This window comes from Dendrobates tinctorius, unplaced genomic scaffold (assembly GCF_039654945.1).
Source record: "Dendrobates tinctorius isolate UK_male_01 unplaced genomic scaffold, ASM3965494v1 ptg000103l, whole genome shotgun sequence".
In the NCBI taxonomy this organism is placed as follows: Eukaryota; Metazoa; Chordata; class Amphibia; order Anura; family Dendrobatidae; genus Dendrobates; species Dendrobates tinctorius.
This window is the reverse complement of record NW_027361771.1, coordinates 13,116,886-13,132,437: the sequence shown is the minus strand read 5'-3', so window position 1 is coordinate 13,132,437 and position 15,552 is coordinate 13,116,886. Positions and strand designations below refer to the sequence as shown.

General features: G+C 41.0%; 1 protein-coding gene across 1 annotated transcript in view; it reads right to left on the bottom strand.

Annotated features, from left to right (window-relative positions):
* Positions 1 to 15,552, bottom strand: part of LOC141099955 (lysosomal alpha-glucosidase-like) — a 209,352-nt gene that overhangs the window by 139,950 nt on the left and 53,850 nt on the right. Inside the window, exons 4-6 of the mRNA XM_073588086.1 lie at positions 10,157 to 10,322; positions 5,338 to 5,434; positions 5,043 to 5,162 (exon numbers count right to left, since the gene is read on the bottom strand). Of these exons, the coding sequence (XP_073444187.1) occupies positions 5,043 to 5,162; positions 5,338 to 5,434; positions 10,157 to 10,322 (383 nt within the window). The remainder of the gene's footprint in view (positions 1 to 5,042; positions 5,163 to 5,337; positions 5,435 to 10,156; positions 10,323 to 15,552) is intronic.

Below are 15,552 nucleotides of genomic sequence, written 5' to 3'. Positions count from 1 at the left end.
TCAGGGGGCAAGAAAAAATGTTGGCGTGTCAAGGTCAGGTACAGGGTTTGTGCGTGACTGGAGGCATGTGGATTTGCCAGAAAGTGCTCCTTCACCCAGCAATCGCAGTGCATCATTGACACCTGGAACATTGGCCCACGTGTCTGATTATGCCTTGCAGATCCTAAAAAGGGACCCCCGCATTGCCAAAATGATGAACGATGACGACTACTGGTTGGCCAGCATCCTGGATCCACGCTATAAAGGCAAATTCCAAAACATCATGCCACAGGAAAACCTAGAGCTAATAATGGCTAACAAACAAGCAACTCTGGTAAACCGTTTGTTTGAGGCATTCCCAGCACACAGTGGCAGTGATGTTTTTCCAACGAGCCGTAGGGGGCAACATGGAAGAGATGTTCGTGGTGCCCACAGATGAAGTGGCGTTGGACACAGGGGTTTCATGACCATGTTGTGGACAGATTTTTCAAGTACCGCTCACACAACTGGTAATACTGCATCGATCAAAAGTGACAGGAGACAGCAGTTGTCAACTATGGTAACAAACTACTTCTCGTCCCATATCAATGTTCTCCCTCACCGGTCATTCCCCTTTGACTATTGGGCCAGTAAACTTCACACCTGGCCTGAATTGGCACAATATGCCTTACAGGAGCTCGCTTGCCCTGCTGCTAGAGTGTTATCTGAACGAGTCTTCCGTGCTGCTGGATCAATCCTGACAGAAAAAAGGACCCGTCTGTTGACCCAAAATGTTGATGATCTAACCTTCATTAAAATGAACCATGCATGGGTTTCAAAGGATTCTGTCCCACCCTCCCCTGCTGACACGTAGGCTGCCAGAAAAATGACTTGCTTTTGTCCTCCTCTTCCGCAGACTTCTCCAATTACTCCATTTGCAGCTGCTGAATGTCCAACATCAACATATGCCAATTTTTCCACCTAACTGGGCTGCCTCCCCCCACAGGGCCGGGGTCACCACCTGGCGCACGCACCCGTGTGAGTGCCATTGCCCTGAACAGGTGGGTGGGCATACTCTTTGGCAACAGCACTGGCACAAGGTCCCTCATAGTAGAATCAAGTGACTCTGACGGTGGGGGTGCACACCCGCCGTCAGACACACCGGCGTACTATGAGGGGCCCTGTGCCAGTGCCGACGCCAACGAGTGGGCCCCCCTGCTTGCTCAGGATCACAGCACTTGCAAAGTTGAAATACTTACCTCTCCCTGCTCCAGCGCCGTGACGTCTTCTGCGTTTCCTGACAGTGACATTCTGGTCAGAGAGCGCGATGACATCACGTCTGTACGCCCTCTGTCTAAACAGTCCAAGTGCAGTGAGATGGAAGATGGGGACGAGGAGGAGTCCAGACTAGTACAGGGATTCCCTAGCGAGGAGACTTATTTAATTGTTTTCAATATTGGGACAGCTATTTTTGGGGAGCACTATACTCTGGAGAATGATATATGAGGCCCACCATATTCTGGAGCATTCCAAAGGTGGACATCAGACACTGGAGCAGCATTTACAGGGCCCTTTATGCACTGGAGCATTAGAAATGAGGCCCATTATATATGGAGCATTATTTGGGCCCATAACACAGTGGAGCTTCATTCATGGGGACCAACATATACTGTAGCATTATGTGAAGCTCATCATATACTGTTTCAAACATTATATGGGACCAATGACTCTGTATGGAGAAATATATGGGCCTCATTACTCTGTATAGCGCACTATGCGGTGGCCATAATACTGTACGGAGTAATATACTGTCCGTTTTTGGAGCTATTGGAGAATTTAAAATGGATATCAGTCATGAGATGTAAGAAGTGAAGTATTTTTCATTGTACTATACTGCTATATCTCTGCCGTATCAGAGGATCATGAATTGTGGCATGTGTTAAAGAAGCCCATTGACACTCTTTGGCCCTGGGCCCACAAAAATCGGGAGCCAGCCCTACCCCCCCCACAACTTTAGCCAAATAACACCCAGTTTCCAATGCCTAACTATTATTATAAACTAAATTAAGGTTGACAAACTTAAGTAATAAGAATTGATGTTTTTGGCATTAAAATGGGCACTGTAGGTGTGTTTCCTGTCCTCCACTCCCTGCCGACCTTGGTTCCCCATTGACTTGCATTGGGTTTCGTGTTTCAGTCGGCCTTCGACTTTCCACGATAATCGGCCGATTTGGTTCGACCCGACTTTTGAGAAAGTCGGGTTTCATGAAACCCGAAAAAAGGCAAAGTCGCTCATCTCTAGTCATGATAAATGAGAAGGAGAGAAAAAATTAGACAGGGAAACAAAGAGTCCTGGAAAACAGAGTACGGGTGCAGATCAGTGATTTGGGTGCAGCACAGGACCCACAAACAAAAAAACTGCCAAAAATCGAGCGATCAATTACTGTTCAATGCTCATCTTCAGAAGGAGGGTTGGGGAAGGGTTTAGGGGAGAAAGGGAAAAGGGAAAACAGTGGGATTGGGATGGTTTAAGAAAAAGCTAGGATCAGAAACGGATGAGAAATCAAGCATGTCTATTCTCTTCCTTCTTCTTACAAGAACACCAGCAGCAGTGATAGCACAGGCAAAAATGTGTCTGTGGCACCACAAATGCCAGCAGATCTGGTAGCAGAACATCTAAGTAACCGCTCTGCACACATCTTGAAGCTAGAATGAGGAAGTACAGAGCGATCACTTGAAGTTCCCATTGCGTTTCTGCACATTCTGATTGGTGTAATCAGATGATGGCGCCGATCGTCCCAATCAGTGCTGGGTCTGGTGACGCTGGTGTTGAAATAGAAAAAGTCGAGCTCACTGTAGTAGACATCTTTTGGTGTTCAGAGCATGGGGAACGCTGTGTCAAGTCGTGGAACAATCAAAACGAGAAATCCTGCTCAGCGAACTTGGGAACAAACTTCTTTCTTTATTCACAAAAAGTGCTCAGCAGAGGGTAAAACAACATCAGCGTTGACAGTTACATGATATGCGACATTGACGCATTTCAGGTGGCTGCGCACCCTTAATCATGAAGTGGTGTTACCTAACACCAGTCTATGATCAGGACGGTTACATCATCGATTATAGGCTGGACATTGGTGTTTCAGGCAATTTCACTACCTGGAATTGAAATCGCTGTGATTGGCTGTTCAGAATTGAAAAGTAAATCATAGCGATAGCAGTTGTGGGGACAGTGCTACCCTCATGAGAACATCTTCCGGTGCCCTGCTGCAAGATTCAGTAGGCACCTTAATGTGATCATCGCAACTGTGGTCACAATACCGCATTAAAGCTAGGACGTAGCCAAATATCCAAAGTTCGTAAGTCCTTGCCAACCTGGATGTATGGATACGTCCAAGGTCGTAAAGTAGTTATAGATGAAAATAAGCAACTTTCCAATATAATACGTATCAGAGGTATTTGCTTCTTTTTTTGCCAGGAAAGATAATTCACTCTCAAACTTCATAGGTAAAATCTGTATTCAGTGAAGACAGAGTTTTACGAAGATAAGATATGACAATTGCTGTTGTTAAGATTCTATGTAGAGGGGAGGAGGAGAAGAAAGGAGGAGCAAGAGCTACTCACTCTCCCTCGATCCCATGTACATACGGTGGAGGAAATAAGGTTAGTTTCACACTAGGTATGGAGGAGCTGCAGAGGGCTGCGGGCTTCCTCCGTGAAGCTCCGCCCAAGGCCGCACCTCCTCTGGTCAGCCCCACCTCTGTCGGCATGCGGTCTGTGTACCCTATCTTTAGCATTAGGTACGCAGGCCGTGCCGATGAATGCGGATGCCGCCGCATGCGTCTTTTTGATGGTGCGGCGACTGCACCAAAATGCAATACGTATTTGATACACTGCCAATTTTGCAAGTTTTCCCACCTACAAAGAATGGAGAGGACAGTAAGGCTCAGTTCTTCTTTTCTCTGTAGTTTTTTTCTAATATTTTTTGAAGTGCCCTATTACCCTTATAGCGTATTGTTTGCTCTATAAAAGACCTCTGTCCACACACTCAATCAATCACACTCCAACCTCTCTACAATGTGCAAGACCAAAGAGCTGTCTAAGGACACCAGGGACAAATTGTTGACCTGCACCTGCACGAGGCTGGGATGGGCTACAGGTCAATAGGCAAGCAGCTTGGTGAGAAGGCAACAACTGTTGGTGCAATTATTAGAAAATGGAAGACACACAAGATGACTGACATTCTTCCTTGGTTTGGGGCTCCATGCACCGTCTCACCTCATAGGGTAAGGATGATTCTAAAAAAACATCAAGAATCAGCCCAGAACTACATGGGATGACCTGGTTAATGACCTGACGAAAGCTGGGACCACAGTCTCAAACATTACCATTAGTAACACACTACGCAGTCATGGATTAAAATCCTGTAGGGCTTGCAAGGTCCCTCTGGTCACGCCAGAACATGTCCAGGCCCGTGTGCTGTTCGCAAATGACCATCTGGATGATCGAGAAGAGCCATGGGAGAAAGTCATGTGGTCAGATGAGACCAAAATAGAACTTTTTGGTATGAGCTCAACTCCTCATGTTTTGAGGACAAAGAAGGATGAGTACAACCCCAAGAACACCATCTCATTTGTAAAGCATGGTGGGGGAAACATCTCATAGTTTGAGAGTGCTTTTTTGCAAAGGGGACAGGACGACTGCACCGTATTGAAGAGAGGATGGACGGGGTCATGTATCATGAAATTTTGTCCAATAACCTCCTTCCCTCAGTAAGATTATTGAAGATGGGTCATGGCTTGGTATTACAGCATGACAATAACCTAAAACACACAGCGTCAAACCTATTAGTTAATATTTCTCAGTTCAATTAAAATGTTAATACAGTTTCTGTAGTGAATAAAGATCCTTATCTGTAGCTTGGATATTGTATTTTTGAACCACACATCTACTGTATCAACAAAAAAAAAACCTCTTTTTATTTTTTCTGAAATCAAATTGCCTTCAGGCAACTTGTTACCAAATATTTCAAGCAAAAAATACATGAATAAAACAGATCACGCACAAATTGGATACATTTTCCTTACCAATGACATCCTGGTATTGCTTGACAACTGTTTTTGGGTCCGGACCCAGAAAGACATAAAAATCTAAAATCCCTCCTGTAGTTCTCCAGGTTAAAGCAGGAGCGGGTTGTAGTATGATATCTAGATACATATTAAAAAAAATATATTTTGTGTACAATGTAATGTACTGTTTGTCATTAGTATGTAAAATATTACAGAAGGAATATACTGTATGTATTACTTTACATCATTAGAACTTTCCATCATCACAGATTATTAATTATTAACTTTTTTTTATCTTATATTACATTCTTACCCATAGCATTGCTGTTAAGCAGAAATACTCCATGAGCAGAACCATCTTTTTCAAATGCAATATAGAAAGGATGAGTGCCATACAGGTTTGCATCTTTCTAGAAGTATTAAAATCAAACAGACACTGTCAAACAAGAAAATGCTAAAATAAAATGTTCTATCAAGGCACTGTACTTTGCTTTGCCACAATTTTTACACAACTCATTGAATGCCAAAGTATCCAATATAAAATAATTTAACAAAAAAATACTCTCCTCCATGTCAAAGATGTTCCAGTTGTGCCGCCCGCGGTCATGTGGCATTATTATCAGCGGTAGCCATTACTCTTACGTGAGATGGAGCAGTTCTAACTTAAAGAGTAACTGTTTTATTTTTTTCATAAATGAATAGTATACATTGAAATAAGAAATTGTTAAATATCTTATTAGAGAAATCTACTTTGCTCTCCTTCTCAACTGATCTTTTCTTCTCAAAATTCTAAGTTCATGGCTAAAATCTGTCTTCAGAGAATTTATATTACCCCATTTGTGAGATAGGAGATGACAGTTAGTGCTCATAAAGTTCTATGGAGAAATGCAACTGTTGCTTCAGGAGATCTTGTAGCAGAATGTCTGTCTCTGCCTCTAGTTCTTCCCATCTCCATAGAATCTTTTGAACACCAACTGTCATCTCCTATGTCTGTAATGGGAAAGTCTGTGTTCATTGAATATACAAACCATGGCAAAAATTATGTAATCACCAGACTTGGAGAATGTTAATTCAGTTGTTTACTTTTTTAGAAAAAAAAGCAGATCACAGACATGGCACAAAACTAAAGTCATTTCAAATGACAACTTTCTGGCTTTAAGGAACACTAAAAGAAATCAAGAACAAAAAATGTGGTAGTCAGTAATGGTTACTTTTTTACACCAAGCATAGGGGAAAAATTAAGGAGTCACTCAATTCTGAGGGAAAAAATTATGGAAACACCCTGTAAATTTTCATTCCCAAAACTAACATCTGCATCAAATTAGATCTGCTCGTTAGTCTGCATCTAAAAAGGAGTGATCACACCTTGGAGAGCTGTTGCACCAAGTGGACTGACATGAATCATGGCTCCAACACGAGAGATGTCAATTGAAGCAAAGCAGAGGATTATCAAACTCTTTAAAAGGGTAAATCATCATGCAATGTTGCAAAAGATGTTGGTTGTTCACCGTCAGCTGTGTTTAACATTTGGACCAAACACAAACAACATGGGAAGGTTGTTAAAGGCAAACATACTGGTAGACCAAGGAAGACATCAAAGCATCAAGACCAGAAACTTAAAGCAATATGTCTCCAAAACAGGAAATGCACAACAAAACAAATGAGGAACGAATGGGAGGAAACTGAAGTCAATGTCTGTGACCGAACTGTAAGAAACAATGTGAAAATATTGGCGCACTGCTAATCATACAGAGTAATTACGTGGGTGCAATTCAATGGTCAAACATAGTAACAACCAGAACAAGGAAAAAGAAGACCACTATGATGAATGCACACCACAATTGTAATTTGTGGATAGAAAAAGCTTTATTGACAACACAGCATAAAAACATCTAAAAACAGTGGTAAGGAACAAACTGCATGTGCCCTGCTCCTATATACAATAGATAATATGCAAAATATGCAGCCACCTGCAAGAAAACAACATGTGCTAGAAGTTCATATATATATACCCGCAATAGGAAGAGGGTCTAAACCAGAGAAACCATGTGATAACCTGGATATACAAAAAATTGTATATATAACTACAATAGTCAAGCAAAATTAATTACATTGCAGTAGACCCAAGAATATAATATACCGCACATGCTGTCTGCAGTAATTGAGCGCTCCTTAAAGAACCAACACAGCCTCATAGTGTGGCAAGAAGTGCCATGTATACAAAAAATATGTGCACTAAATAGTGCCAATAATACCCATGTAATACCATGTCGAGAGTATACTAACATGGTGACAACATGACAAGGAAAAAAAAAAGTGCTGAACATATAAGACATGATACAACCCGCATGCATCAAGGGTAAAAGGGTAATATGGTAGACAAGCATGGAAAGTAAAAGCACAGCAGTGCTTATGGAGAGGATGCGAGGTAGTCTGTGGGGCTCATGAGGAGTGCACCTCACATGTAAAGGAGTGAGTCACCAAGGTTCCATGCTGGAGGGCATATTTTCTGTATACATGGCACTAATAAATGTGGGTGTAGCCGTGCACAGCTGGCGATTTTTAACCTGGTATATGTCGCTGTCAATTTCTGACAGTGGCATTTAACATATGCCGATATGTGTGCACGTCATTCTTTCTGCTCATCAGCGTGCCTGTCACGTGATCGTGGGTCTTGATGGTTTGTCATGACAGCTGGAGGTCAGCTGCCTGTGGCCATGGTTCACAGGAGACTGCGATTTCTGCTATACGCAGCGATTCAGAGGCATCGCTGTACATAGCACAAGCGGTCAGATTATCACATCTTCAAGTCCCCTAAGGGGGCAAACAAAAACAGTGAAAAGTAATAAAATATGTTTTAAAAAAATCTGAAAAAAATAAAAGTTTAAATCACTCCCTTTCTACTCCATTGAAATTAAAGATATTTAAAAAATTTAAAAAATACACATATATTACTGCGTTCAGAAAATTCAGCTATGTCAAAATATAAAAACAATTAGCCCTATTGGTAAAAATTGTAAACGAAAAAATTCAAGAACACCAAATGTTTTTTCAAAAAGTCACATCTATCCTAAAATTGTCTTAATAAAAACGTCGTCGCAAAGCTCCATCGGCCGAAAGATAAAAAGGTTACAGGTCTTGGAATATGGCAACACAACCCAAATAAATTTTTTTTCAAACTTCTTATTTTTTTTCACCACTAAAATAATAACAAAACTGGATATTTTGGGTATCGTTGTAATTGTATTGATGAGAAGAATCATACTGCAAGGTCATTTTTACCACAAAATGTACACCGTTAAAACAATTCCAAAAGAACAATGTTAAAATTGCGTTTTTTCACAATTAGAGTATGGCTCTGGGAAGAAGCAGAAACATAAAAATGGAAATTCACGTAAATAGAAACAACAAGGCACTCTTCAAATGAATGGTAGTAGGTGCACAAGTAGGGTCTCCAGCCCACGTAATATTGTGAAAAAAACTTGGCACTCAAATGGCAATATGAATTAGATCCTTTGTTTTATTTGCATCCAAATTGTATATTGTGTTAAACGTTTTCGATCCAAACCCAGACGCCTTCACTTCAGCGGGCACTCCGCGGTTTCACTGACGTTTTTCTCCACTTCAGTGGTCACACCGCAGGATTCTAGTAGCCAGAGGAATCAGCGCCATAACGAAATAAGTGACATAGGTTGTCACACCAGCGCATTACCTCTCCTTATATCATAATTAATTCAGAGAAGTTCTGATGAAGATCCGTTGTTTGGATCGAAAATGTTTAACACAATATACAATTTGGATGCAAATAAAACAAAGGATCTAATTCATTTTGCCATTTGAGTGCCAAGTTTTTTCACAAAAATGGAAATTAGCAGTGGTGTGAAGGGGTTAAAGCACTGCGCAAGTTTATGAAGTTCAATAAACCTGGCTCTGTTTTGAGACAAGAATCCAATGCATGTGAATGTGGTGCTTGCAGGTATGCAGGATGCAGTGACGAGTCACGAGACGGTTTGGTGCTTTTTATAATAATGTTTATAGGCCTAGAGGTAACTATCCTCAGTCACAGCCTGACCAAACAAAGGGGTAACAAGGGTTGCCCTCGCAGGGGCTCAATACAAGCAAACACAGAGTAGAACACGACTACATCCGGCGAAAGCTGGTCACTATAGGGCCGCGGTATGGCCGACTACGGGTCCTTAATTATATAGTCAACTTAGCCGTCTTGACGTCCCTCGGCATCCTGGACGGTGGTTCTTCGGTGGAGCAGCCGCTGGGCCCAGCTGCTGAAGAGTCGACTTAGTCTTCGAGCGTTCCGACGCTCCTGTGACACTGGGGCACCTCCGGCCCCAGAGGAGTCCTTGGATGAGTGGGCCACGGCCCCCGCACTGGGGTAAGTGGTAGCGGTGCGGGGTGGCGAGTGGCAGGCCACCTGTGCAGCTAGCAGCTGTGACGGAGAATCCGTGGCAAGCAGAGGCTCGGCCCCTGCCGTGGACCAGAGCAGGACAGTGGTGGCCGCCGATGGCACTGAACTTGCTGTGACCATGGGTGAGGGCAGAGCGGCTGCAGCGAGGTGGCAACGGCCGCGAGCGACCGCAGGTAGGCCGCAGCGGCCGCGAGCTGAGGTGAGGCGGCGGCTGCCGTGGGCTGAAGCTGGGCAGTAGGTCTCGGATGGTCGTCTGGGTGCCGTCCCTCTGATGTCCTAGGTGAGCGTCTCTCCTGGCAATGGTGAGTCGCTTTTGCTCTCAGTCGCTCCCACGATCTCCTGCTGCTTCTCTCCCGGTCTGCTGACCCATCCTGACTAGCGCTCCCCACCCCTTTTATACTCCCTCCTCCCCCAGCCCATCTGTCCATCTCAGCGGTCCATCCCTGAACTCTGTCCCCCGGGAACAGTTTCCCCCGGAACCTAGATGACGGCCCCCATGGTTCCTGACCGGACACTTGGTGGGGGCCGTTCTTCCCACATGTGAACTCTAGAGTCTACCTGAGAGAGTGAATTCCTATAAACGTACTTATGATAGATGATGGAAGGAGATAGATAGATAGATAGATAGATAGATAGATAGATAGATTGATTTGGGATAGATAGATAGATAGATAATAGATAATAGATTGTCAGATTCCACCTTTCTTACCCGAGGTATTAAGTCTCTATTCCAAAATGTTAATCTTGTCCAGTTCAGGTCAAGGTTAATGGAAGTGAGATGTTCACCTAGTCCATACAGAAAGTTTGAAGAAAGAGAGGTGGACATCTGAATAAATTGGTCTGCAAACAGCAATGGAGCCAGAGAAGTGTTTAATCTAAAGGAACAAAAATGAAAAGATCTGTTATAACACAGAAAAGGCTCGGTTCACATCAGCATTTTGAATTTTGTTTGTTCTGCTCATCATTAGGATTGATATGGTGTCGACCATAAGAACCAGACAGACCCTTTCAACTTTTAATGGAATATATTACATTTCCACATGGTGTCTGTCATTTCACCATGATGCACTATTTGATCTAGTAAGAATGATTAGACCTGCAATGGAGCCTCCAAAGTAGATGTGAACCTAGCCTCATTTTTTTTGCCATAAAGAAATATCAATAAATGTTTTGTGGGCCATGTTCACAAGGCACAAATTGTGCTGGCTCACCTCATTCCCACTTGAGTAAGAAAAATCTAGATTTTATTCACCTTATTCATATTTCACAGTTTGCACATAATATTCTATTCACATTCTATTTGTTTTTTCTTTATAATTAATTAATATTTTTCATTCTCCCATTATCGCACTTTCACTTTAGTTTTATTTGGTTTTGCAGCTGCTATCAGTGTTTCTCGGCTGGCTTAGCAGCACATGCGCACTTTGAGATAGCCCCGGGACTTCCGGTCGTGTGCCATTATGGTGGGCAGTGCGTTCCATGCCTGCATTCCAGGCGCATGGATCCAGAAGTCACTTTATTACATATGGAGAAGTCCGGAAAATGGCGCATGCGCAATACTGCGCTGATTATGCCGATATCACGATCAGCTGTTTATACTGCATATAAAGGTGCGTGCTGCATGGAACACACAATGCCCCTATTGTGAAGAAGCCGGTCTGGCGAAACGGCCTTGTTGGGGTTGGACAGTGCGCACCGGGTGACCAGGAAAGACCTTCTTATAGGTAATGATGAGCTTACTAAGTAGCAGCTATATTTGGCACTGAAGCACTTTATTTTGGCATATTATGTAGTGGTGTATGCCTATTTTTCAGGATGATGGATACCTTGCTGCAATAGATGAGCACTATGCATGAGATTGGGATTTTGCTGTTGGTTGAAATCAGGATATGGTTCTAGCCATTATAATATATTTTTCTAAATGCTGCTGTTTTTATTAACACTGGTCCCTGTTTTTGTTTCTCAATGTCCTTCTGACCTGTTTGAGAAACTTCCTTGAAATGTTGAAATAATTTTTAACATTATTATTAAATATTTTGTTTTATTAAAATTTTGTTGCCTATGCCTCTTTATCCCCTCTTATGATTTGGGGTTGATGTATGTAAATGATTGATTTGAGGCTGGTAAAATACCTTCAATGGACATTTGATATTCAATATTATAAAAGATGTCTGTCTTGTAGTTTTAAATTACAGAGTTTGTTGTCAGGTATGTATTTCAGTAGGAAATGTGCCTAAAATTGACATTCTAATTTTTGACAGAAAAATATCACCCAGTGCTGTATGGTAAAATATTCCTCTGCATTCCTACTGTAGATTGACTGGAAAATGCATATGTATCCTCAGGCTTATATGGAAAAGCCATAGCAATAAAAATTGAAAATAGGCTTATGCTTAGCTGCTGATATAAAAGCCAATCCATATTTATAAGCTCTGCTTTACCATATATATAAAGCACTGAAAAACTATTTGTTTTGTTGTTCATATAATTTAAGAACCACAAGTGTTTGTGCACACATTGAATATTTGCAGCAGATATTCTGCACCAGACACTTGGCAGGAAAAGCAATGCATAACATACATGCATTTTTATGCAGTTTTGACACATTTTTGCATGCAATTTTTATGTGTACTTTCATAGTTTTCTTATTCATTTGAATGGGTAACAAAGCTAAAAAAAAATGCTGAAAAAATGGACATGCTGTAGAGTTGAAAAAATACATTGATGGTTTAAATTTGTAAGGAAAAAATAAGCATCATCTCCATAACATTTTAGAAATCTCATTAAAGTTGTACTCCGTTGAGTTAAAAATATTTTATACTGTCCCTGCCCTCACAAACTATAAATATTATATGGTCAGTGTATTTCTATTATCTTTATAACACTTGTAATTCCATGTGACAGGAGCTGCTCCTCACTGATCCCCCTCCACTCTGGGACAAGACTTCACACAGCAGTGTGAAGTTCCCCACTGTAACAAACAGTCCAAAAATTGTGTGTGTATCTACGCCTCCTGTTCTATGCAAAGAAACAGCTATTATCAGGAGACTGGCTGATAGTACCAGCATGGAGCTGCACACTGCTGTAATGTCCCAAACGGAAATTTTAAAATAGAATCTTGGAATTTTCAAACTTTTAATTATGATGCTATTATACCAGAGAGTCATGTCACACAACATATAATTAACATTTGCCCACATGTCTAATTTACATCAGCAAAAAATTTTTTTTTATGTTAGAAAGTTATAAGGGTTAAAAGTTGATCAGCAATTTGTCATTTCTTCAACATGTACAAAAAAAATTATATTGTGGTACTGTTTTAGCCAGAAAAATCAATGTATATACTTTTATGCCCAAAAATGACAAAAGTGCTCTCAGAAGCTTTATTGACTAACAAGAAAAAAATATATTTACAAGCTTTCAGAGCCCAGAGGCTCCTTCTTCAGGCAGGATTACAAATGGATTTACAAGGCAAGAGCAAAATATGTAAGAGATTTTACAACAGAATATTTGTTCATGAAGTGGAAGGGGTCATGCCTCCTAAAGATAAGCCAAGGAAATCAAATTAAGGTTTTTCAAATGGTGAGAATGCTCCCTTAGTTATTTGGAGTACATCTGGTGGAGGCACAAAATGTAGTGAGTCATAAATCCAGATATTAAATTGAGTCTTATTGTCAAAGAATTGGACATCCTTATCAGTTTGAATTCCCAAATTTCTCTCTCTGCTACCATTAAAATGACCTTTTAGTATTAAGACGTTTATAACTGTCATACAGTTTCCAACTACAGAGAAATGTTTTCCCACAGGTGTGTCTCATTAATTCTTTACTGTGTGTCGGTGTAGATTCATCCTTCCTTGTAGTTTTTGCATGGTTTCCCCAATATAGGTACTTCCAGGGCACCTTGTAGATTATATCACGTACACCACATTGGAGGATGTACATGAAAATGAATCCATGAACTTATAGTTCTAATTTGTGTTGGGCTTACGGACTGTGCTAGTTGGTAATTTGTGGGTACAAGTTTTGCATTTTTATTGTTACATGGGAATGTGCCGTCACTGATAGTGGTGAGAGGACACTTCAGACCAGGAGATTCCTTGATTTTTGCATAGTATTGCCTTGGATGTATATGGTTGTGTCCAGAAAATGTATTTTTGAGTTTGAGAAGTTGAGCTTGATGGTTGGATGGAACTTTTTGAAGTTATCATGGAAGGTAAGCAGATCATCTTTTGAGCATGTCCAGAATATTAGCAGATCAACAATGTAGCAAAATTATGATAAAGGTTTAGTAGAGAAAGAAAACTCCTTGTCTTGTTTAGCCATAAATATGTTAGCATATTGTGGGGAAATTTTGCTTCCCATTGTACTGCCCAAACACTGTTGGTATAAATTGTTCCCAAGGGAGACATAGTTGTGATGGAACACAAAATGCTGGAGTGGAGCTTTAAGTAACCATCCTCATGATGCGACATTTCATATGAACATTCTAGCAAAACCCTGGCTTGATTGCAGCATACATCACACCCACTGGGAGTACACACACAGACACATGTACTATAAGCATTTCTACGACAGTGTATTGTGATGTGATTTTTTTGTTGTTGGTTTTTAAAGTCATTTAATTCCAAAGACATACTGATGGGGAATTTATATTGTGAGTCCTAATGGGAGCAGTGATGATAATGTATGTAAAGCACTGCGGAATAAGATAGGGCTATTCTGCCTCATGGCCAAACTGTAAGTGTGTGGGCGCTCAGACTGCCAACCCATGGAGTCTGTTGACCGTTACTCACGTTTAGTGATGTCCGCAGATAGTTTAAACTCGACTGAAAAGAGCAAGTTTGAAGAGTCCAGTAGGTTTATTCTCGGCTGCATCCTTGCATAATGCATGTTACAGTAGGTAAAAAGAGACTTTCCTTGTACAGAGCTGTATAAACATGTGTCTCCAAGATGGAGAAGACTCATAAATGGAGAAGAAGGGAGGGGTTAAAGAAATAAGAGTCACATGCAAGGGGAGAGGAGAAAACCTCTAAAAGGGACAGATCTATATACAGCAATGAAACAACAATATGGTTAAATGCAGTACTGTCTGTATGATTCAAAATCATGGGACATGACAAGGGCTATATAAGCAAAGCATAATAATAACACTGGTCAACAGCATTTTTGGTGCCAAAGATATTTCATCGAATTTAGGGTATTTTTGGGGTGCTGATTCTGAATATGTCATCAGTTTTGCCAGATTGGCTCAAGTTTTTGAGATTTTTGGTATCTTATTTATAGCACTTGTTGGTAAATGCGACGCATCATCTCATTAATTTCTTTGGATTAGTACTTGAACTGAGCAGTTCTCAATATAGTTTTGTGTTAATTAGTGTTCTAAAAGTTTGTTCATAGCTTGATTTTTGCACTAACTTTATGTTGTTGTCTGTTTTCCAGTGAAAAGCATGAACTCATCATGAAGAAGTTGTCTTAACGATCCAGACTCATTCTGTTACATTTGTGGTGAATATACACTGCCAAAACATAGAAGAAACATAACAGACTTCGTAAAAAAAGTGTATTTTGCCTATTTTGGGGTTATGCTTGGGGACCAAGACAAGTTTTGGGCACCACACATAGTGTGCAAAGCATGTATCGAATTATTACGAAAATGGAGCAAAGGACAAAGAAAAAGCTTCAAATTTGGTGTTCCAATGGTGTGGAGAGAGCCAAAAAATCATCATGATGACTGTTATTTATGGTAAACACAGGTACAGGCACATCTTCACAATGAGGGACAGGCCTTCTTGCAGATTCCATGTTACTCCCATTTTCGTTTCTTATGCTTATTGAATCCTTGCACTTGCACTGCACAGAAATAACAGTCATCATGATGATTTTTTGGCTCTCTCCACACCATTGGAACACCAAATTTGAAGCTTTTTCTTTGTCCTTTGCTCCATTTTCGTAATAATTCGATACATGCTTTGCACACTATGTGTGGTGCCCAAAACTTGTCTTGGTCCCCAAGCATAACCCCAAAATAGGCAAAATACACTTTTTTTACGAAGTGTGTTATGTTTCTTCTATGTTTTGGCAGTGTATATTCACCACAAATGTA